Below are 25,013 nucleotides of genomic sequence, written 5' to 3' on the forward strand. Positions count from 1 at the left end.
ACCAGGCATTAGACTAATTCTTTTTGTTCAATTTAATAAACAAATTATTGCTTGAACATTTTCAAGCTTTCCTCCTTTCCTTGAACACTGTTTGTAACAGATGTTTACCTGGAAAAGATGCTAGTTGGGGATGTGCGGCTAAGGCTGTGGGTGTACCAAGTGTCCCCAAACCACCAAATTCTGAATGCCCTGAGCTGGCTGAATGTAGACCAAAGACTGGGTGGCTGACCATTGGGAAGGCACTCGACACTGTGGACAGGTTAAACGGTTGATCCCCAGCTGCTCTGAATAAATGTCCTGGGAGGGAAAAAAACACACTTAAAGTTGTACTATAAAAACAGATGAGATTTATCTGATTTCAGAGTTCATAATTAAAATTTATACTAATTTCTTATCATAAATTTTTATTTTACATTTTTCTTTTTCTATTTCTGCTCTTCAAACCCTACAGAAATATGAAAGTACTCTAAATAAAATGAAAATGAGTGGCATAACCTTATTTACTTTGAATTTGAGATTTGAGGTATAATTGTCATTAATTATAATAATTTGACCCACTGATGTGAATTGAACTTTGTTAATACATGTACATTATTATCAATTTTTTTTTACTCATAACAAGGAAAACAAAAGCGTTCTATTAATATAAGGTTAAAAACCAATGAAGTCAGCCCACAATCTGTCACCAAGCCATTACTCAAATTATCACACACTCTGGGCAAGGCATTCCCAGTTCCAAGAGCCAGAAGTGAAGCTATGGTCTCTGTCCAATAGCTCTCAGGTAAGGAGAGTTGACACGAAAAAGGGATTATATTCTAGCCTAATAAAGCAATATAAAAGGCAGCATAAAGATTTAATGAATAAACTTACTAAGATATTTCTAAATGCATCCAAGTTTGGTTATCAATATAAAAGTCATTTTTAACTTTGTGATGGAAGGATCACATTCAATTCAAATGTGTGACTTTTCAATCTGCATTCTAAATATCTAGTTCTAAGTGTCATAAACTCCAGGTCGAAATGTTATACAACTAAAAGCACAACTTATTTTTCATACTTTGTAAGAGATTTGACAGAAAATTTGTTAATTTTTGGAAATCCTCCTTTTACTTCCAAGAAATAATTAAGTTCCCCTAGCCTGATACTATGAAAATAGAGTGTCAAACTCCACACTCCAGTCTATTTTAAGAATTTATTGTGTGAAAGGTATTATGCTCTGTGTTAAAATAAGGATAGGTCTCCTTTATTATCTTCTGTTTATATCATACTTAACTGTGCACTGCAATTTAATTGTTTTTAACATAATACATTTGAGAAATGTAAAAACAAAAGCTAAAAATAGGTATACTTTTTGTTATCAGTTAGTTATCAAAGAGATCTCTCCTCTGCTTTTTTATTCCCTGAGAGCCAAGAGGAATCATGAAAAAGGTTAGCATGTACCCTCAGAGACTAATATAAACCTTATATTATGTACTGAAATAACATTATATTTTTTATTAAAGTAGTAAGATTTAAATAAATTTCACCAAGTAGATCTTATATCAACTTATAAGGTAAAAACTTCTGGTCAAGGTCCCATTATAACAACACAGTAACTGGATCTCACAGGGAAGATCCTCAATGTGCCTTTGCAAGAAGGGCCACAAAGAAACTGCAGGGAGCACAAGGGAAAGATAGACTGTGGGTATCTTTCCCAAGTCAGCCAATCTGTTTCTGTTCATCACAGACTAAAAAAGAAAATTTGTGAATTCGGTACTTCAGTGTTATCAGAGCTCTAGACTACATTAGCACTAAGGTTGAGGCAAACAAAAATAGGGTATACTAGAGAAGGTCATTCAAACATCATCAAGCCTAGCAACAGGACACCAGAAGGACTGTGGACTTTTTTTTTTTTGGCCAATTCTCTAAAAGCCAGCTAGTTTCTCTAAAAACATGAACCTGTAACATTAAGAACCAGTATTTATTTGTTTATTTTCACATGTAAAATCCATGGTTCTCAACAATCAATTCAACTTCATGAATGAGATGTCCTTAATCAAATGTTTCATTAATATTCATTTATACTATGATCAGTTACATTTCCTTTTATATCAGTTTTCTGGATAAGCAAGTTGAAGTGAACATTCTAGTTTGAGGATTTTAGAATCATTTTTCATTTATATTTTACAAAATAATAATTCTTAAATTATATATGTCAACTCCATGTAACAGTTATTTAATATGAAAAAAGTCCGTGGGGTAAACTCAAAACTATACAAATATGAAAATTCAGAACAGATTAAAATTACAAAGGATCAGAGATGATAGAAATACTTCTATGATAGCTAATGAACTGGTAGTAAGCATTCTTAGATGCATAGTTAAAACATCAATTTTATTTTTGTGAAGAAGTAAATGAGCTAAACCCTGAAGTCTCATGAAAATAAAACACAAACAATATCTAAATGAAGCTGTCACTCTTGCAGCAGTAATTAAGAACCAATCATATAGAATTTGATAACAAAGTTTTTTTAACTCTAAAAAGAGTGATATCTAAGAGGAAGTGAGTCTAGAATTTTAACAAAATATGAGCTTTACTCACCACAGATTAAAATGGGGAAAAAAAGTACAGTCTTGTACACAAAGTTACATTTATGCCTGGAGACATTACAAAGAAGCTGTCTTATTCTATTTTCTTATCCCTTCTTGTAAAATTCTTGGTGAAGGTAATTAAAGCATAGAAAACACCCAAGTGACAATGGAATCTATAGAGTTTATTCCCTGTTGGTCTATTCACATTTGTATTTAGTAAAAAAGACTAAGACCACATTATGATTACAGTGATACCATGCATTATCAAAAATACACATTAGAGACTTTCTCTGCTACACAGATATAGTTGTACACAGAAGAGAAATAATTCCATAACACATTTCATATTTTTCACTATGTTTTGCCATTATAGCAAGAACCTATTAGTCAATGATACAATAAGTACATCTTTCTCATTAAAAAAACTCTTAAAACTACGATTTAATGCTGTTTTTCTACCACCTTTAAAAAAACACAGATACTAATTCCATGTAAATAAATAACCTTCCAGAATCATTCTGTTCTTTATTCAAAAGTTTCTGTAATTCAGGCATTTCATGAACATAACTAAAAGTGTCAGGTGCTATATTTGGAACTTGGCATACAAGGATGAATGAGACAATCCCTGACCTCAAGAAATTCATGGTTGAACATAAATTAAATAGTACTAAACTATTTTTTATACCATGATATAATAGAACAAGTTAGTTAATATTTCAATATTATTTAAAGTGATACTGTCATATGTACAAGTCAATAAATACCTAAAATGTTGTCTCAAAGTAGAAATACAACAAATATCTGTTGAACAAATTAATTTACTACTACTCATTAAGAGCAGAAGAGGCCCATCCATGGGACTAATCCAAAGACCTTCAATTAGAACAGGAAGTTCTTTTTTTGTTTGTTTTTTTTAAGATTTTATTTGTTTATTTGACAGACAGAGACCACAAGTAGACAGAGAGGCAGGCAGAGAGAGAGAGAGGGAAGCAGGCTCCCTGCTGAGCAGAGAGCCCGATGCGGGACTCGATCCCAGGACCCTGGGATCATGACCTGAGCCGAAGGCAGCGGCTTAACCCACTGAGCCACCCAGGTGCCCCAACAGGAAGTTCTTTTGAATCTTCATTTAAACTTGCAAGTATACTTCCTAGCTTCCTTTTGCCTTACTTCACTGAAGCCTGGTTCTTTTTTTTTTTAAATTACCACTTGGCCAGGGGCGCCTCAGTGGCTCAGAAAGTTAAGCGTTTGCCTTTAATTCAGGTCGTGATCCAGGGTCCTGGGATCGAGCCCCACATTGGGCTCCCTGCTCAACAGAGAGCCTGTTTTCCCCCATCCTCTCTCCCCTGCTCATGCTCTTTGTCTCTCTCTCTCTCAAATGAATAAAAATCTTAAAAAAAAAAAAATTATCACTTGGTCTTTATTCTTCCTGATTCCATTTAAGTCACATATTGGATTTGATCACTCAAAATTCTACCACCTCCAAGGTCTTAAACTCTTAGGTTACACTTAACCACAATTTCTCATTTCCATTTTCTTAACTACTCCCCTGACCCTATCTACTCTTCCTTCTCAATTTCATCACCATCTCTCCTGCGTTAACCTTGAAAGAAGTCTTACCTGTATGTCTACTCCCTCCCCTCTTCTCAGAATCTTTAATATTTGTGCCAAACCTCAAACCTCAAGTTACTGAAGTTTTCTTAATTACCAGGTCCCACTGATCTTTACTTGTCTTAATTTTCACCACTTTGTATAAATCTAGCATTGCTGAGTGCCTCTTCCTCATTAAAACCCACTATCAGGGGAGTAAGGAAGGGGAGGAAAACTCAAAAAACCCAAAAACAAACAAATTTTTTAAAAAAACCAACAACCACAAACCAGCAACACAAAACCCATGTTCACCCTTAAGCTCCAGGTCATGGAACTGTCCTGATCTTCTTCTTAACTATGTCTTTTAATAAAATTCCTGGTCTGGTTTATTGGATTTTCTTTTCTAAAAGCAAACATTCTTAAGGATTTTGTCCAGCTACATTTCTTTCTTTCTTTATGCTTTCTCAGTTATTTCATGTGCTTCCATTGTTTTAACCATCACTTCTATGCAATTAATTGGTAAACTAAGATTTAAACTCTTTGAGAACAAAAACTGAATCTCATTTATCTTAGTATCCCCAATAACTGCAAAGTGTGAAACACAACTGGTACTTAACGAATGTTTTCCACTGTTGTATTTTTAGTCACATTATTTCCTCTACTTCACACCTCTCCCATCCCTCGACCTATATGTATCATGCATTTGAATTTCTTTTGCCTCATAATCCTATCTATCCTAACCATCTCAAAAACATATTGCCTAAGAAGTATCCCTGAATTTCCCAGACCTGTTTTGCGGTTTCTTTGAACTTTCATGATTACTTGCTATCTTTCACTGTACCATTACTAGGATTTAAAGTTACAAAGGAAAAGGCCATCTCTTAATCATTTTTACTCTACAAAACACTGCATAAAAAAACTGTTACCAGTTGCAAGGGCAACACTTCCTAATACCTGCTACAGACAACTAAAATGATAATTTTCCTTGTTTCCTTCTTCCTTTAAAAGGATAGAATAATTATTTGTGATTAGATTAACTTGAATAGATTGAATGATTAGACTCATTCTATCATTGAATGATTAGAATAACTTAATCGTTCTTAAATAATTAAGAATACAGTTGATCCTTACCCAAAAGAGAGGTAAGGGCACCAACTCTCCCTCCCCCCACTGCAGTTGAAAACCCAACAGTAACTTCTGACTCCTCCCAAAACTTAACTACTAACAGCCTATTGTTGACTGGAAGACTTACTGACAATTCAACAATCATTTAACACATATTTTGTATGTTATCTATATTTTATACCATATTCTTACAATAAAGTAAGCTAGAGAAAATGTTAAGAAAACCATAATGAAGAGAAAGTACATTTATAGTACTATACTGTATTGATTGAAAAAGAAAGTATGTATAAGGGGCCTACACAGTTCAAATATGTGTTGTTCAAAGGTCAGCTGCATATATCACTTTTTCTCTCCTCCAATTATAAAAAGCAATGTTTTTTGCTTTACAATGTTACTCAAAGGTCTTTGGGAAATTAGAAGCTGATTTAATGAATTCTTTGTTGTGACTTGTTTTTTTAATTTAATTTTTTTTCAATGTTCCAAAATTCATTGTTTATGCACTCCACTCAGTGCTCCATAATACCCACCACCAGGTTCATTCAATCCCCCACCCCCTTTCTCTCCAAAACCCTCAGTTTGTTTCCCAGAGACCAGTCTCTTGTGGTTTGCCTTCCCTCCAATGTGGCTTGTGGCTTTTATCTTCTTATACAGCAGGGGGTGCTGTTTAGATTACACCCTCATTCCATTATCAGAACAATGTCCGCCTTTAGCTGTCTTAAAATTTTAAGTTACTGTTCACAAGGTGATTTTTCATCATGGACTGGTGGTAGTTCAGTGAATGCTATAACTATATTTAAAACAAAGCATATTCTGTATTAATAAAAAAGCAGAATGATGCTGTTTTACATGAAACAAAATACAACATGAGTCAAACAGGCTCTATTAATCTTACAACTACAAAATAAGATTATTTGGATATTAGAATGTTCCACGTTTGTAGAAGTCATTTTTTCTACATTCATATATCTAATATCAGAAGATACTCCCAAATAATAACTTGTTATGATTAAAACTCTTAAATTTTGTTCAGAGAAAACGCCTGCAACCTGATAAATTATATCATAAAATGAAAATACTTTTAGAAGATTACACTTACTCTTTATAACAGATATTAACATTCAAATGTAATTTCAAGGGGCGCCTGGGTGGCTCAGTGGGTTGAGCCGCTGCCTTCGGCTCAGGTCATGATCTCAGGGTCCTGGGATCGAGTCCCATATCGGGCTCTCTGCTCAGCAGGGAGCCTGCTTCCTCCTCTCTCTCTCTCTCTGCCTGCCTCTCTACCTACTTGTGATCTCTCTCTGTCAAATAAATAAATAAAATATTTTTAAAAAAATGTAATTTCAACATTATGAACTTTTTAGTTTCCATTTTAATGGGTAGGTAACAAATGTGCACATTTTGCACAATAAAAATTAATATCCATCTGTAATACCTAACTTCTGACTTAAATTATAAGAAGCTGAACACTTCTGAGCAGAGCTTTTCAAATTCTGCTAGCCAATCTAGGTATAAGTGATTTAAAGCAGTTACATAAAATGTCAGTGTCTCAGTAACAAGGCATGGTAACTGCAAATATCTTTATTAATGCTAGTGCACTTCATGCCACAATACAAAAAGTGTTTTCCCCCCACAAGAACAGAATAGTATAAATACTGTACTAATGTCTTGAACCTGAATTACCAGTGAACAAAATCTCCTAACAGTCAGGAAAAGTCCAGATAGCCAATTAAGGCAAAATAATTATACGAAGTATGCTAAAGCATCTAATCTTTGTAAAAATCAAGGAGACTGATTACTATGATAGAACTCCACAAATGTTGCTTTTTGTATGCTAGAAATAAAAATGTCTTTAATCTTTTCATTGCTTCCCAAACTTGTTGCAACATGTCTTCAAACTCTTGTCTCTAGTTCTTTAAAATTATAAGCATAATTTTATGGCATTGCAAAATCAGCCTCTAGTATACAAACTGCAAAGTATGCTAATCATAAAAAATGGCAGCACGTTCAAGTAAAAGTTATGTGCACACTTCAACACTAGCAATGAGTAAGTGTAATAACCAAATAGAACATCATCAAAATTATTGTAAATTAAAGAAATGCTCAAATTACTGGTTCATATTAAAATTCTTAAATATATTAAATCTTCAAATATTCTGGAATTCAAAATATACAAACTATAATCTTAAACTTTGATTAGAGAACAGAAAGAATTCTATAGTTAATGGTGACATTTCCTGCAAATAATCTTCATTTCATTCCTGCACTGTCGAAAATTTCTCAGCCAATTAATTCCTACATTTTAGTATTTAAAAAGATGCATGGCATAGAAAGAAAGTCTTCACTTAAAGCATTTATTTTGAGATTATTTTAGGACTCACAAGAGTTTCAAAATTAGTAGAGTCCCAACCACCCCTATGTTAACATCTTACAGACATGAAATAATTTTCAAAATCAGGAAATTAATCTTGAGGAATTAAAATTAATAATTTATTCAGAGCTTATCAGTTTTAGTAGCTATATCTCCTTAATTTTCTCTTATTTGTGACAGTTCCTCAGTATGGTCTCTCATGATCTTGATACATTGAAGAGTACTGGTCTGGTATTTTGTAGAACATTTCTCAATGTGGGTTTGTCTGATGCTTTCTCATGATTAGAAGAGGTTATGCATCTTTGGGAAGGAGAAGCAGTACATCCTTCTCAGCAAAACATATTTGAGGTCCAAGATGTTGCTATGTGTACTGGTGATACTAACTTTGAACATTTGATTATGTAGTGATTTGCCTGGATTCTATGTAAAGTTACTATTTTCCTTTCAAACAATTTTTTTTTTTAAAATTAGAAAACAAGTCATTAAAAGTCTAGGTAACCTTAGGGAACAAAAGCTGCCACTCTCTAACACTGAACATGGTAAACAGTTCTTGATTCAGTTTACAGTTTAGCAAATGATTGTTGCTAAAGATAGGAGCAGTTCCTCTTTTGTAATAAGCATTTCTGTTAGACCAATGAAAGGACTTAGAGTTCATGGATTAAAATACTAAAAATATACAATATTTTTTAGATATAGTTTTATCTTCAAGTCCAGCTATACTTTATTTTAATAATGAAATAGAGAAAAGGTAACTAAAATTAATTGAATTCCAAAATCTTATTTTACCTATGTTTCAATAAAAAAAATTCTTAAAATGAGCAAAAATTATTAAAATCAGCTTTGGAAAACATACTGGGTATATTAATTTGCTGGGGATGCCATACTGAAGTACCACAACCTAAGTGGCTTATAACATAAGCCACATCTCACAGTTCCAGAGGGCAGATGTCTGAAATCAAAGAGATGACAGGGCCGTGCTATCTCTGAAAGCACTAAGGAAGGATCTGTTCTATGCTTCTTTCTTAGCTTTTGGGAACTTCAGGTATTCTTTTTATATCCTCACATGGCTTTCTCTGTGCATGTCTCTGTGTCCAAATTTCCCCCTTTTACAAGGAAACCAGTCATATTGGTTTAAAACGTACCCTAATAACTTCCTTTTAACTTGATCCTCTGTAATGACCCTATTTCCAAATGGGTCACATTCTGAGATACTGGGGGTTAGAATTCCAGTATATCCTTTTTTGGGAGGAGATAAAATTTAATCTATAATACTGGGTTTATTTTTATGAGTACTTAATTAATTTGAAGGCATTACCTTTCTATAGTAATTTACTGTTAAAATTCCAATTTAAAACTACAAATAAAAGTTAAAGTAAAATAATATTTCAAAAATAAACCCACTGAGGAAGGCTATACAGCTGAACATTTCTGAACCTTTTTAATGAAATTTATAGATATCTACACTATCAACAAAGCAACTAAAAATGTTATAATAGTTATTCATAACATAAATACTAAAAGAAACTGGAATGAAGCTTTGGGTTTATTCTTAAACCCACAAGAATAGGCTACCTCTTTTTTTTTTTTTTTTTAATGATTCCCTAGTGACTGTAAACTTAAGCCCTGATTATTTTTTAAATGAGAAGTTCTAACAAAATAATAAATTTGGACTTACAGGATTTTATTTATTCATACCCTTTTCAGTAATGTCAAGTGATCCTTTAAGATTCCTCACCATGTGGTTTATAATGCCCATTCCCAGCTAAAACCTGCATAGCCATTTGGTACTACCAGAACAAAATACAGCATGGCCTAGAAAACTTACTAATTAAAGTTAATTTATCATATAATTTTCAAGTCCAAGTCCTGCAAGTTTATCTCCTTCCTTTTGTCAAAAATAGCTTCTTAAGCATGTATTTTGTGCCAGGCACTGACTGGATACATGCTGATAAAAGAAAGCAGATATAGTTTCTGTCCTTCAATGTAGACAAAGGGACAAAGAAGTAAAATAACACCAAATGTACAATTATATATGTGAAGAATATAATGGAGGAAATTATTGGGGACAAAAATATGTGACAGTGGAACAATTACCTAGACACTATGAAAAGAGGAGAATTCTCCAATTAATGTCTCCGGACATTTAACCTGAGAAAAAGCATAAGAAAGAACCAGCCACGTGAAGGTTTTTCCAGACAGAGGGAGAGCATGTTTGACATCCTGGTTTGGGAAAGAATGTTTTGTAACTGAAGAAGTAAAAGGCCAAGGACTCTGAAAGATAACGCGAACAGAGTGAAAATAGTACCAGGTAAGTTTTAATTAGGCAGAAATTAGATCTTAGAGGGTATATCAGTTAGGTCAAAAAGTACCAAACACCCAATTCAAAATGGCTAAGTGAAAAGGTGAATGTATTAACTCATATAATGTAAAAACTTTTGAAAACAACTCCTTTTAGACAAGGAAGATTGATTGAAACTTTACCAGTATCTAATTTCTCTTTCTTCTCTTGGCTCTATGTCCTCAAATGGGCCCTTTCTCCTATATTTGTGGGACAAAAGCATATCCTTTCTCACTAATAAGAATCCCAGAACGGGATCTCTTTGTCTTTGATTAGTCTGACTTACATTATGTGCCCATTATTCCTTACTCCTTACTACTCTGTGGGAAATAAGATATTTGGATTGAGTAGACTGAGTCATATACCATTCCTAGGGTCTTAAGTGAAAATTTTTTCTTTTTTTAAAAGAAACTTTTTAAATTTAAATTTAAAAATTTAAATTTTTTTTCAGTGTTCCAAGGTTCATTGTTTACAAGGTTCACAGTGTTCCATGCAATACTTGCCCTCCTTAATACCCAGGACCTGGCTCACCCACTCCCCTCACCACCCGCTCCCCTCCAAAACCCTCAGTTTGTTTCTCAGAGTCCATAGTCTTTCATGGTTCATCTCCCCCTCCGATTTCCCCCAATTCACTTCTCCTCTCCATTTCTGAATGCCCTCTGTGTTATTCCTTATGCTCCACAAGTAAGTGAAACCATATAATTTACTATCTCTGCTTGACTTATTTCACTCAGCATAATCTCCTCCAGTCCCATCCATGTTGATACAAAAGCTAGGTATTCATCCTTTCTGATGGAGGCATAATATTCCATTGTATATATGGACCATATCTTCTTATCCATTCATCTTTTGAAGGGCATCTTGGCTCTTTCCACAGTTTGGCGACTGTGGTCATTGCTGCTCTGAACATAGTTATTTATTTGGGGGGACACTTTAAGTAATATTGTAGTAGTAGTGCAGAGGTCACATGAGCCATCCACAGAAAATGATAATAAAAACTAGATTTAAAACAAAATCAAGAAATTTAAACGGGAAATTCTGTCAATGAGCAAACCACAGAAAGACTGACGCTCAAATTCAGAGCTTAAACTATCCAAATACCTAGCTTTAAGTATACTGTGCATGAATGGGGAAGGACCCCAGGGGCACAGCAAAATAGTTAGCAGAGAATATACAGAAATATACTCTTGAAAGACAGAAGTACACACGTCAGGTCAATTGAGCTTGATGTATTTCTTAAGTGAGTACATTCCTTCACCATGATTAGCTTAGAGAGCAGAAAGCCTAAAGTGTCAGAATACAGAGTACAGAGTCCAAATCTGGGAGAGCAGCTGGAAAGTAGTGGGTAATCTTAGAAGCAAGGAAACCAGAGAGAAAGAGACTCATCTTTGCTTAAGTACTTGGCTAACCTGACAATTTTCACAGACCCACAGGGTGCCAGTCTAAAAAAGCAACAGTGGAAAGCCAGAAAACAGGGCATAGATCATCATCAGTATATTTTTGACAATGACATTAAAATGGACATCAATTTAAAAAATCGAAATGTTGAATTATTGACTTCTAAATAACCCATCGGTCAAAGAATTCATAAAGGAAAACAAAATATTTTCACTAGAATAATAATGAAAATTAATCAAAGTTTGTAGGATACAGCTATTGCAGAACTTAACAGGGAAGTTTATAGCCCTAAATGCATATATAAGAAAAAGAAAGGTCTTAAATACACGAGTTAAGCCTTCCCTTTAAGAAGTTACAAAAAAAAAAAAAAAAAGACAAAACAAAACCCAAAAAGCAACAACAACAGGAAATCACATTCACAGAAATACAGAAGGAGATAATAAAGGACAGAAATCAATAAATCTCAGAAATCTGAGAAAAACCAATGAAACCAAAAGCTAGTTTGTCAAAAAAATTAATAATATTGATAAGCCTCTAATCACAAAGGAAAAAGGGCACTAATTGAATAATCAGTAATAATAATAATACACTAATATGAATAATGAAAGAGAAGACATTCAAAGGATAAGGCACTATTTGGACCAACAATGTGCCCATAAATTCAATGATTTAGATGAAATGGACAAACTCCTTGAAAGACATCAACAATCAAGGCTCACTAAAGAAGAAAAAGATAACCTGAATAGTTCTGCATTGATATTTAAAAAGTAGAACTCGTGTTTTAATGTCTCCCCAAAACAAACAAAACAACAACTACAAGAAAACCTTGAAAACCCAGATGACTTCACTGGTGGATTCTACCAGAAATTTAGAAAGAAATAATATCAATTAGTACAAGCATTCCCCCCAAAACAGGTTTTCAAGAAGGAGGGAGAGGTCAACTATATCATTTCTGACAAATCTCAAAAGAGATTTCTTTTGCTTTTTTAAAAATATTATTTATTTATTTGAGAGAAAGAGAGACAGAGACAATGCAAGCATGAGTAGGGGGAAGGGCAGAGAAGCAAGAGAAGCAGGCTCCTCACTGAGCCCAGAGCCTGACATGGGGCTTGATCTCAGGACCCTGAGATCATGACCTAAGTGGAAGTCAGAGGCTTAACTGACTGAGCCACCCAGGCACCGCACCCCTCAAAAGCGATTTGTACTACATATACATGAGCTTTTAAATATTCTGAAGAAAAAAAACTGCTGAAACTGGAATAAAGCTCATCTGTATGTATCAGGAGTTTATTATACTTCACAGGTTGGGAGATACTATAGGGGGCATCACCAGATGAGCTCAAGTGAAGATGTAATTTGCTCATTTAACATTTGTTCTAAATTCCTTTCACTGTATCTTCCTGAGATGCAGAAGCTGGGCAGCTAAAAACTACATTTACTAGTCTCTCTTGCAGCCAGGATGCTGGTCATTATTTAGATTCTGCCAATCAGATGTGTTTTGAAAGAATTAAAAATGGAGTTAAGCTGGTAGATTAGCAGTGCATGAGGCATCCTTTCTGCTGGTATAGATCTAGCAGGCAACACAGATCAACCTTGAAGGCAGTTATATCCGTGGTTCCTGATTACTGGATTCAGGCGAAGTTGGTGTGACCCATGGAGTCTTCAGTTAGAACAGTGGTGTCCTGATTGAACCAAGGGTAGTTTCCTTAAGCAGGCCAATTCAACAGTAATGCCTTGAAATCATTTGTGGGAATGAGGGAGCTGGCTCTTCAATAATTTCTTACGTACCCAGAAACCTCTTTCTGCTTAAATAGCCTTAGTGGTTTGTGTTATCGTGGACTGAACTGACTGATGTATCAACTAACAGCCCCACATGGTCACAGTTGCAAAACCAAAAAGCCAATTCAGTCTCTCACAACTGGCTTGATATCTGATAGCCAAAGACATTTCAAAGTTAATACTGAAGGAGAGAGAAGTGAAATCTTTAAAAATACGTATGTATGACCTTGAAGGGGAAAGAGGAGCTCTTAAGACAAAAAGAATAAGCATAAATAAAAATATGATAAATCTGACTACATTAATTTTGGAAGTTCTATTAATCAAAAAGCAATTTAGAATAAAAAAAGACACACCAAGACTGGGAAAAGATATCTCCCACAAATATAATTGATAAAAGGACCAGCATCCAAAATCTAAAACACTCATAAATTTATAAGAAAAAGATACATAATCCAATAGAAACATGCATCAAAGCCCTAAAATATCACTTTAAAAAAGAAGAAATCCAAAAGGCTAAAAACATAAAAAGTTACCTTAATGAGACACTATTTCGTATTCAGCACTGACAAAAATCAAAAAGGCTGTCAATGAGAAGTGTTAGCATGGATGACAAGCATCAGGAATTCTAATACACAGCTGGTGGGAAAATAAATTAGTACTACTGGTAAAGTTGAAGACATTTTCAGAAATGTATGCTTACATGCATTGGAATCCATATTTAATGGTCATAACATTGTAATTGGCAAAAACAATTCAAATATCCACCAATAGTTGTGTGGATATATAAATGGATATACATTCCATTAAATGCAACATGCAAAAAGATACCTAAGCCTTTTATCCTTTAAACTTATTCCTCCTCCACATTTCTCATTACATCACTCCTGACCCAGTTCTTCAAGTCATGTTAGGGCTTCTCCCTCTCTCTAAACATTGCCTTGCCAAATTTGAGTAGTCATTATATTCCAAAAGAATCTACTCCCTAAATATCTCTGCAACCTTCTTTCTCCATCACCAGTAACTCCTTAATTTGGGCCCATTATCATTTTTCACCCCAGATAAATATATGTAATTCCTTAAAGTCTTTGCCTCTGGTCTCATTCTCGTTGCAAACTGATGTTCAATATGATGCTAAAGCTTTCATTTTCAAAGCCATGTGATGATTAAAACCCTTCCACTTGGATGAAGTATGAATAAAAATAATGGCTATAATTTACTAAGCCCCTACTATGTGGCAGGCATTATTTCATTTATCCTTATAATGCTGCAAAATGGCTGGTGTTATATCTATTTTATAGATGAGGTAACTACAGCTTAGAGAGGAGTAAGTAATTTGTCCAAATTTACATAGCTAATATGTGGATAAGCCAAGATTCAATTTCAAGGTATTTTAATTGCAAAATCTTTGCTTTTAATCAATACATTATTCTGCCTAAATTCTAAGCATCACACATGAAGTTCTAAATGATCTGACATGAGCCTATTCCCCAGCCTGACCTCCTGTCCCTATGGTTCCACTTAGCCATTGTAGATACTGCCTCTCCATTTGCTCCTTCCTTACTAATAACCTCTATTTTCTTTAGGACGGTAGTACGCTCAGCTAAAAACTAGTTTCCCTGACCTTCCTTGAAGCTGAGATTACTATTCTGATGAAAGAGATATAAATGGAAATCTCTGGATGGGGTTTCTGGGAAAGCTCTTTAATAAGGCTCAAAGTAACCTGGCATGCAATTTTTGCTCCACTCCTACCCCACCTTCTTCTTTCCTGGAAAATAGTGCTGGATAAGCTCTCTTACAGCCATGGGATATACATGTAAGCATGAAAGTCGCATGCTCTGGAATACAGAATATAAAATTAGGAGCCCAGGTCTGTGATGGCATTACCCACTCCAGGACTGCCTTTCTATTGGCTAGTGTGTTTAATTGCCATGTTTTCCTATTCATAGTTAAGCATTGTCAGAACTGACATATACCCTTAATTGAGGCCTTTACTGGTCAATATACTACGATTTGGCACATTTCTGTAGAGGGAGGTGGCCTGCTATTAAGATACATATGTAAATCAGTCTCCTTAATTTTTCAAAGTAAATTCGGCATACTTAGGCTTTAGCCAGAGAATTTTTAAATGACTTATTTGTTTTATATATTCAGTATTTTTATAAGCTTTTGTTTGAAAGTTCTACCCTTAAAAATGGGTTGAAAATCACTGGTCTATGACACAGATTAAACTATCACTGAAATGTATTAAAGTTCTATCTTTGCATTGGGTCAATGACCACAAATCTCAAATAAATTTGATAAAATTTGATTGTGGAACGATTATTCTCTTGGCTTTCACTCAGAGCCAATTATGGGGAACATAATGTTTTTTTTAAAGATTTTATTTATTTATTTGACAGAGAGAGATCACAGTAGGAGAGAGGAAGGGAAGAGATTACAGAGAGAGAGGAAGGGAAGCAGGCCCCCTGCTGAGCAGAGAGCCCGATGTGGGACTCAATCCCAGGACCCTGAGATCATGACCTGAGCCGAAGGCAGCGGCTTAACCCACTGAGCCACCCAGGCGCCCCATGGAACAGTCTTAATATCTATGAAAGTGCCACGTAGAACACTGTGCACCATTTTGGCTTTTTATACAAATTTTCTGGTGACATATTTCCTACACCACGCAGGGCCAGAAAAAAAAGTCTGTTTTTTTTCTGAGGAACTGATATGCTTACTAACAATAGTATGTGAATCATGTAAGCCATTATGTTTTCCTTCTATTTTTAGCAGCTAATTCAGTTTTTTGAGTTTTTTTTAAGTTTTTTGTTAGCTAAGAGTGGCTTTCTTCAGCTAACACCTTTTCAGTTTTTAGAGCCTATGTTTTGATATTTTATTTACTTTTTGCTTATTGAGCCAATACACTTACTGAAAGCTGTCCCAAATTATTTTTTAGAAACAGGCAGGTTATTTTTTAAAAAATCATACCTTAAAGGGAAAGGAATATTACTCTCTGAAAAGACCAACAAAACCCATATGCAGATAGCCTTAGATTAATCAATCACTATTGCGATATTGTTTTCTATCCTAGCTAACTATAATAAAATTAAAGGTGTGTTGCGTTGTGAGATGTAATCCTCCCTTTCCAGGTCCCTGCATGTTATTGCTGGGTATGCTAAGAATGCAAAGCCTAGACCACTCTTTAAGCAGGTCATTTCTCAGGATTGCATTTGCAAGAAGCAACCCTGAAGGATAAAGCAACATCTTCTTTAGGACAAGGAATGGGTTTGCTTTCATTTTTTTAAAATGAAAGCAATGGATTCCCCAAGGTCAGTATTCTTCAGCTGCGACACAAACCCACTGCATTTAAAAGGTTCATTTGAGCCATCATGTAGCCTCTGTGGGACTTAGGAGGCATGGGGAACCAATCCAACATGATATCCGTGTTAACTGTTGTGACAATAAGTAATAAAATTTCAGAGCCAGGAGTTTCATGTCTTCTGCTAACATCCATAATAGTGACAGACTAACTTGCAGGTAGGTTTAATCCCAAATCCTGACAAAGATTCTCAAAAAAATTAGATCATTCAAAGTTTTAAAGCAGGTTTGAATTACATCCTTTGTAACTCAGAAGAATTCCTATAGACATATCATTAATGAAGATGACAGAGAAAGGCCAATTAAAATAACTTTCAAACAACAGACTGTCCTCAAAGGAGCCATTAAAGAACTGTTGAGGTTCTGACATTTTAAAGATGAAAATCGTTTTGTGTCTTTATACATCAAACGAATTGAGATTTAAGTTGTTTATTAAGACAAAAAGCCCAGGCCCATTAACACTTGATGATCTTGTTTTAAAATGAAGAGAATTATCCCAATGAACGGGCCAAAAAGAATGAATCAAATAAGAGAAGACAGGAAAATATGAAAAATAGAGCTATGTGGGACAACTGTGCATTCTTTCAAGCAACTTATGAGCTGAAATATAAGGCTTTACTTGAAAATAAAACAACACTGTGAAAGCTAAGAACAAACAAAGAAAAAAATATTTTCTTAGAAAGTGAAAAACTGATGCTCTACATATGAAAAATATAATGTGTTACTAACTGATTTCTGAAAACACAGAAATAAAATATGCTTCTATTCAAAATAAGCAACTCAACATAAAAAAGCCTACAACCTTTTAAGTTGGTAAATAAATGATAAAAGTGAATTCCTTTCTAGACCAGGAAATTTCTGATGCCACTCAGCAACTCAGGATACTCCACCCCTTTTGCAACTCCCAACTATTGCTAACAAAAAATAGTGCCCAGCATGTTACTAATTCAGAAAACTGAGAAACTGGTAACAGCAAAGTGTACAGAAAGCTCATGGTTCTGTACTCAAGAATGCTATTAAAACCTTCAACATTAAAAAAAAAATCTTTAGAAACATTATATAAAGACTAATTCAGAAGTAAATACAAAGCTAGACAGCAGACTGGAAGATACACTGAAATGAGTTGACAACAAAGGAAAGAAGACTTCTAACAAGTAGGGAAGAGTAATTACAAAGGTACAATTGCATGCAATCATTTAGACAAACTAACTTAAGATAAAAATAGTGATGCAAGTTTTATCTTAAGTTAGCATATCATCAAAAGCTTTCATTATTTCACACATAAGGGGAGTGTGCATGAACTTGTAAAAGGACTTAAAACCAAGACTGCACAGGATGCAAGAGAACAGGGATTTTATTTATTTTTAACAAAAGACTACTGTATCTTAGTTATTTCATAATCATTAAAAAAAGTTATAGATGGGGCGCCTGGGTGGCTCAGTGGGTTAAAGCCTCTGCCTTCAGCTCAGATCATGATCCCAGGCCCCACATCGCATCAGGCTCTCTGCTCAGCAGGGAGCCTGCTTCTTCCTCTCTCTGCCTGCCTCTCTGCCTGCTTGTGATCTCTGTCTGTCAAATAAATAAATAAAATCTTAAAAAAAAAAAAGTTTTAGAAAATTGCTCTGATAAATCGATGACAAAACGACATCCTTCCTGTCATTCCATTGATTAAAAAAAGTATTGAACAAATATATATTCAGCAGTTTACTAAGGGATTTAGTTGGCAAACATTCCATATTTATGCATTTTATTTATTCAAAATTATAAATCTAATTTTTAAAAAGTAAGATATCATTTTGTTCTTCTCATAAACATATGAAATAATCTTTAAGATAAAAAATGTTTAAGGTTAAAAAGCTTCTTAGTGATAAAGGAATGAGTTAATCATACTTAACACATTTTTTTTTTTTTAAAGGGATGTATTCTACCAAATCTGTGTTTGGGCAATGCTTAAAAATACCTTCTACATAATTAATCAAAATGTGTGTTATTTTCATTTCTGAAGCAAAGCTCTTTATTATTGTCTTTTTAGCAATTTAAACTTTGTTCATGTTTAAGAGAAACTTGTCATGCTGTTAATTTTTAAAATATTTTCCATCGAGTAAATGATCTCCCTTAGAACACATCCGTGAAGTGGGGTAAAGCTGGAGTTTGGTGAAGGATATTTCAAATATCAGAAGCAAATTTAGAAAAAAAGGTCCATAGCACTGGTACCTAATCTTACCACCAAAAACTCCTTTGTATTTCTTTACTCCCTCATGGGCCTATTGTTTCAAAACATTTTGTGTGTACTCATTTATTAATTGAAATGGTCAGATTAAGACATTATGATGAGACTCTCAAAGAATGCGCCTAATAAGCATAAAAAGTGCAATCTCAGTGTGATGGTAAAATAGAGAAAAATACAAGCTAGATGTTTAACCTAGTTATTTTGCAACAGGTCAACAGAGGTAATGAAATTGTTTTATTCATTTCAACAAAACACTATGAATGCAAATTAGTAAATGGATGGCATTCTAAAACTGAGTTAATAAAGGGTATTCACCACATGGGTTGATTGTAGAGCTAAGTGAAGCAGCTCCCGTGGAAAGGCCGCCTTTTGAAACTGATGAAGCCACAGAAGGTAGAGAAGATGAAGGTGTAGTAGTGGAGGCTGTTGAGGATGGTAACCGTTCGCCAGACTCCATATCTATGAGAGGGAGAAGAATGTTAATTCTCAGTATTAGATAGTGGAATTATTCAAAGAATTAAACCTATCTTATTATCAAAGTAAGTCATTTAGGCATACTTTTATAAAATATGAAATAATTTCAAAAAGCATGCTTTTCAGAAAGATAAAATACGGAATAAAAATGTAAGTACAATTTAAAATGTCAATTTATGAAGAAAGTTTAATGTTAAGTATACCAAAACTTCTTTTAATAGATTTGCATATAACATATTAACTTCTTATTCTTCCTAAATCACCTCATCATCTATTCATTTACAACATAATACCCATATTATCTTAAGAAATCAAGAAAATAACACCACATTGGAATGGATCTTCTACATCCAAGTCTTGAAAGTCTTAAGCATGCAACAATCTGACTGGGTAACTTGTATCAGACCAACGATCTGACTGGGTAACTTGTATCAGACCAAGCGCTCCTCGCCCACCAAAAAGATGAATACATTTTAGAGTTGTTACTGTCAGGTTTGAACTACAGTTAAAATGGCCTTAGTATGACCCCTTTATAATAAGTGAGCACTTACACATATCTTCATTTATTTGCTTAGCTATTTCAGGTGCAATCTTACATTGGTCTTATTTTAAGTTTATGTTGATATTAAAAATCTAGAGTAGAAATGAATAAAAGGGGATCAAAATGCTTTAACTTCCAGTTTTAAAATAAGTCATGGGTTATAATGTACAGCATGCTGACTATTGTTAGTAATACTACAGTGTATATTTGTAAGTTGCTAAGAAAGTAGATCTTAAAAGTTCTCATCACAAGAAAAAATTTGTAACTGTGTAGTGATGAATGTTAAGTAGGCTTATTGTGATGATCATTTTCCAATATAATAAATATCCATCATTAAGTTGTACACATGAAACTAATTTCAAATGTTATATATCAATTATATCCCAATACATTTTTTAATCTAGAATAGGTTACAGTTGTTTTAGTACTCTCTGCAAACAATGATCCTACAAGTAAGCAAGAAAGTCATGAAGTTCACAATTGCATTAATAAGTACACAATTTATAGGAAGAAACAAAACAAAAGATACTGCTCATTTATAACTGAACTTATGATCAACCACAAGTAAACTTTCACCATGAAATCTAACCATGAAAAAGATTTCTGTATGGAATTCTATAAGCAATTCACATAATTATTATATATTTTCTTATACAATTTAAAATTATATGTCACCATACAGTACATCATCAGTTTTTGATGTAGTGTTCCATGCTTCAATGTTTGAATGTAATACCCAGTGCTCAATGCAATACAGGCCCTCCTTAGCACCCATCACTGGGCTAACCCATCCCCCACACCCTCCTCTTGAAAACCCTCAGTTTGATTCCCAGAGTCCATAGTTTCTCATGGTTCGTCTCCCTGTCTGATTTCCCTGTCTTCATTTTCATATTTTCTAAGAAAAATAGTCTGATTTTAAAATACTGACCAGTTAAAATAAGGCAGGACTAATGTATAAAAGTTGGTTTAATCCATAGGGTATCTAGATGATTTTACTCATAAGATCGATAGATATAGTAAAGGTTATCTCAGGTTAACATACAGCATTATTAGTAACCATTTCAGTAAGCTTTCCAATCATATACAATTCAAAATTTCTCTTCATATTATATTTTGGCACTGCTGTCAGTCACCTCTACAGATGATGATACTGCTATAATGAGTTTGTATTCTTAAGGAAATTTTCTTTCTCTGTATCAGCAGTCATCATGGAAAAGAGCAGTTGTTACTGATAGTTACATAAAACTAACACTTGAAAGGCAGGTTTTGAGTCATGAAATGGTCATCAAGAAGCTTGAAGATGTGTGGTTGGTCTGATGGAAATGCCCATACTAATATTTTTTCCACAATTTTCACCCATAAGCCTCATTTCCCTATATACAAAAATTTTGCAACCTTTGTTAGACTTTCCAGAAAAAGGCTATTTTTTAAAATGTATAGCTGGTAACCTCATTGTCTTAATAAATTCTAAAATGTGCTATTTAAATGTGTTTATTTTTAAAAAATAATGTAAAGTTGTTTTGTTTTGTTTGTTTTTTAAATTTGCCTTTGTACTCTACCGCAAAAATAGTGTGGTGATATAACATAGGTTAAGTACTTTAGCTGAGTACTTGGCATAAAAGTATTCAATAAATAATAGTCATTACTTTTCTTAAGATAATAAATTATGAAACCTAGGTATATTTCTTTCAGTTGTTATTACTTCATTCAGGACTAAAGCAGGTAAAACCCAGAAAACAAAATGAGCAGTCTCTACATATTGCTTATCGAAGATCTTTTCCTGGAAATGGTCATTAAAATTAAAATATAAATATACTTGGATCTTACAATCTACTTTTGAGAATCTATTCTGTAGAAATAAAATATTAGCAGGTTCTTTATTATAACACTTTAAAAAATAAAGTTTAAACCTGCAAATAACAAAGTAGAACTACAGTTAATGGTATAATGTTAAGGGCCTTTTTTAGTTTTCAATAAAGTGGAATTTTGTTTTATTTTTGGTTCCTTTTGTTCATTTAAGTGGAAAAGGGCTTAACATATTTTTTAAAAATGTGGTTATGCAGCCATTTTCCTTAGAAGTTCTATTTATACACATTATTCATGTATTATTCTTTTCAACTTATTTTGATCTTAGTACTGCGGAGATAGATTCCAGGCATACTGCTAAACTCCGACAATACAGGGGACATCCCCCACACAGGGAATTACCTGGCCCAAAATGTTAGGAGCGCTAAGGTTGAGAAATCCCTGATCTAAAGTATCAAAAACTGTATGACTTAGAATGCAATTAACTAAAACTTTCCAGTAAGTATTAACTCTATATAATTGTTATAATAAGATGATTCAAGCAGATTTATTGACATTGTGATAAATGATAACATTATCATTATATTCAACCTATCATTTGTGTCAGTCTAACTCTATTATTTTAATTTTGTCCTAATTGTTTAAAACTGGTAATGTATCATAGGTCATTAACATATATCAGAACATTGCTCATATTAGATAACATGAATTTACTATATTTTACTAGGATGATATTTGCCAATAGCAACTCTGAGAATAGACAAAAATCAGAACTGTCACAAACAACTTTTCTGCATAATGATTTTCTATACTCATTCCAAAAAGATTCAATGATCAGTTGTTAATGATAACATTTCAAATTCAGGCACAGCAGACTTCCCTTTTGTGTAATCACAGAGGTTATGAATACTGACAGCTGCTAGGTGTAAACCTGAACAGGTGCTAGTAAGGAAAAGCAAGACACGTGGGCTAAGAAGTACAAACATGATCAGCTGCCCTTTGTGTTATTTGCAGGAAACATAATAACAGACTTAGATAATTTCTCCTAGAAGGTGTTCTGTCCTTATCTTTGCCAGCAATACCAAAAGTTCTCTGTGGGGATTCAAAGCACAAGGGTAGATTTGGTGAAACCTGATTTATCCTTGCAAGGTAAACTCAAGTGAAAAACAGTAATCAAGAATAGTAAAGATCATGAGGTAGTCACTCTGCTGATGCTTTTGGTTTAGTAGTGCCACTAACATTAGATTTACAAGTCCACTATTCTCTAAAAGGTCTGACAATGACTTTTATAAAACCATTTCTTTAGATAACTTCCAGGCAAGTGAACACTCGGACAAATAATATTTCAAGATTTTAAGTAGCATAACAAAAACAAAAGCCAAGAAGATACAAACATTTTTCTGATAAGGGATTTTGTGAAATAGGAGATAAGGCAGAAACACCTTATTAGATAATAAACAAAATTATATAATATGTTTGAAGGAAAGTCATTCTATTTACAAAACTTTTATTTACCTACATTTTCAAAAATAGTTATTTTGAGTCTTAAGCATAGTATCTTGTGATTTAAAATATGAATATATAAAATGAATCAATGTCCTTTGAAGCTTCGCATATTTTAACAACCACTGTAAAAAGTAACAATTGCATCCCCAAACAAAAATAGGCTGGCATGAGGTGCCTGGGTGGCTCAGTGGGTTAATCCTCTGCCTTCTGCTCAGGTCATGGTCCCAGGGTCCTGGGATCAAGCCCTGCATCAGCTCTCTGAGCTGCAGGAAGCCTGCTTCCCCTTCTCTCTCTGCTGCCTCTCTGCCTGCTTGTGATCTCCGTCTCTCTCTATCAAATAAATAAATAAAATCTTTAAAAAAAAATGGGCTGGCAATCAGGTGCTCTGTGCTGTAGTCTGTGATCTGGAGCAATCACAGACACCCTAAATACTAGTTTTTTTACTTGAAAAAAAGATAGGTTTGAACTAAACTAACCCTCAAGTCACTATCAGAGTTTTGCTAACTTGATGGTAAAAACAAAACAAAACATTCACATCGTATTAAAATATTTAACAATTTGGGGTAGCTGGGTGACTCTGTTGGTTAAGTGTCCGACTCTTGATTTCAGCTCAGGTCATGATCCTGAGATGAAGCCCCAGCACTCAGTGGGAAGTCTGCTCAAGATTCTCTCTCTCCTCTGCAGCACCCCCCCCCCCAACTTTCTCTCTCTAAAATGAATAAATAAATCTTCAAAATATTTAACAATTTAATTCCCCTTTTTCTTTATCTTTCCTTTCATTGCCCTGGTTCTGTCTCCAAATGTGTATCATGATAAATTATAAATTTCTGCTAAATCTTTTAAAGATTTACTTGTCTTATTTATCCATCAAGAGATTTGATAAGAAAATTATACAAGGGGCACCTGGATGGCTCAGTGGGTTAAAGCCTCTGCCTTCGGTTCAGGTCATGGTCCCAGGGTCCTAGGATCGAGCCCCGCATCGGGCTCTCTGCTCAGCAGGGAGCCTGCTTCCTCCTCTCTCTCTGACTGTTTCTCTGCCTACTTGTGATCTCTGTCTGTCAAATAAATAAATAAAATCTTCAAAAAAAAAAAAAAAGAAAATTATACAAGAGTAGAGCACTGATTTTCATGCTCTTCAGTAAATATCTATCTAAAAGAATTAAATATTCCTTTGCAAAGAGACATCTGTGAGAAAGAGGCTATCCTAAGATATAAAAGAATATTACAAAATTTAACATGTATGGATCAACTAAACTGTAAGTAGAGTATATGAATTTAAATGCTGACAATGATTAGAAATTTCTAACAAGGATACAAAAGTCAGAAGAATAAAAAGAGAGACAATATCTAGTTAATTGTTCCTTTAATCTACGAAGTCCCAAAATACAACCAAAAAGACTAAAGCTTTGCTTAACTAGGAAATACAACTAAAATTAACTGGAATTTCTAAGATATTTCTGGAAAGTGAGGCTGATGGATAAGAGATTGGGAAAAATTAAGCAGGGTAACAAACAGAAGTCATGTTACTTTATGCAAGATATCCACATATACTCAGAAGTTGAAGAAAGAAAGATGCAAAGTACTACAGTCTGATGAACTAGAATAAAAACTCCCTTTCAGTGGGGAAGAATCAGAGCTAACCTAAGAAGAAAAACACACTTCTTAAAGAGCAAAATGAATTTAAGAGTTTGTGAATATCATGCAAAAATACTTTTGTCCTGGTTTTCCTAACATTAGGTTTGTCTTTCTAATATTATCACTCTCATTCAAAATCTTCAGTTTATCCAAGAAGTATATTCACATATATGGGTAAAGATATATGTAAAGGATTATTACAACATATTAATTATAAATGACTTTTTAAAAAAGGATTGAGAGAGAGAGAGAGAGAGCATTGGAGAGGGGCAGAGGAAGAGGGAGAGAGGAGATCCCA

General features: G+C 34.0%; 1 protein-coding gene across 19 annotated transcripts in view; it reads right to left on the bottom strand.

The window, feature by feature from the left end:
- BAZ2B (bromodomain adjacent to zinc finger domain 2B) overlaps window positions 1–25,013 on the bottom strand; it is a 313,348-nt gene that overhangs the window by 123,698 nt on the left and 164,637 nt on the right. For 16 of the 19 annotated variants that reach the window (XM_059394023.1, XM_059394012.1, XM_059394024.1 and 13 more), the window contains 2 exons: window positions 19,069–19,212; window positions 109–297 (listed from right to left, as the gene is read on the bottom strand). In XM_059394023.1, the coding sequence (XP_059250006.1) occupies window positions 109–297; window positions 19,069–19,210 (331 nt within the window). In that variant the 5' untranslated portion in view covers window positions 19,211–19,212. The remainder of the gene's footprint in view (window positions 1–108; window positions 298–19,068; window positions 19,213–25,013) is intronic. The other 3 variants (XM_059394021.1, XM_059394020.1, XM_059394019.1) reach the window with 1 other exon arrangement.

Source organism: Mustela nigripes, chromosome 3 (assembly GCF_022355385.1).
Source record: "Mustela nigripes isolate SB6536 chromosome 3, MUSNIG.SB6536, whole genome shotgun sequence".
NCBI classification, from domain to species: Eukaryota; Metazoa; Chordata; class Mammalia; order Carnivora; family Mustelidae; genus Mustela; species Mustela nigripes.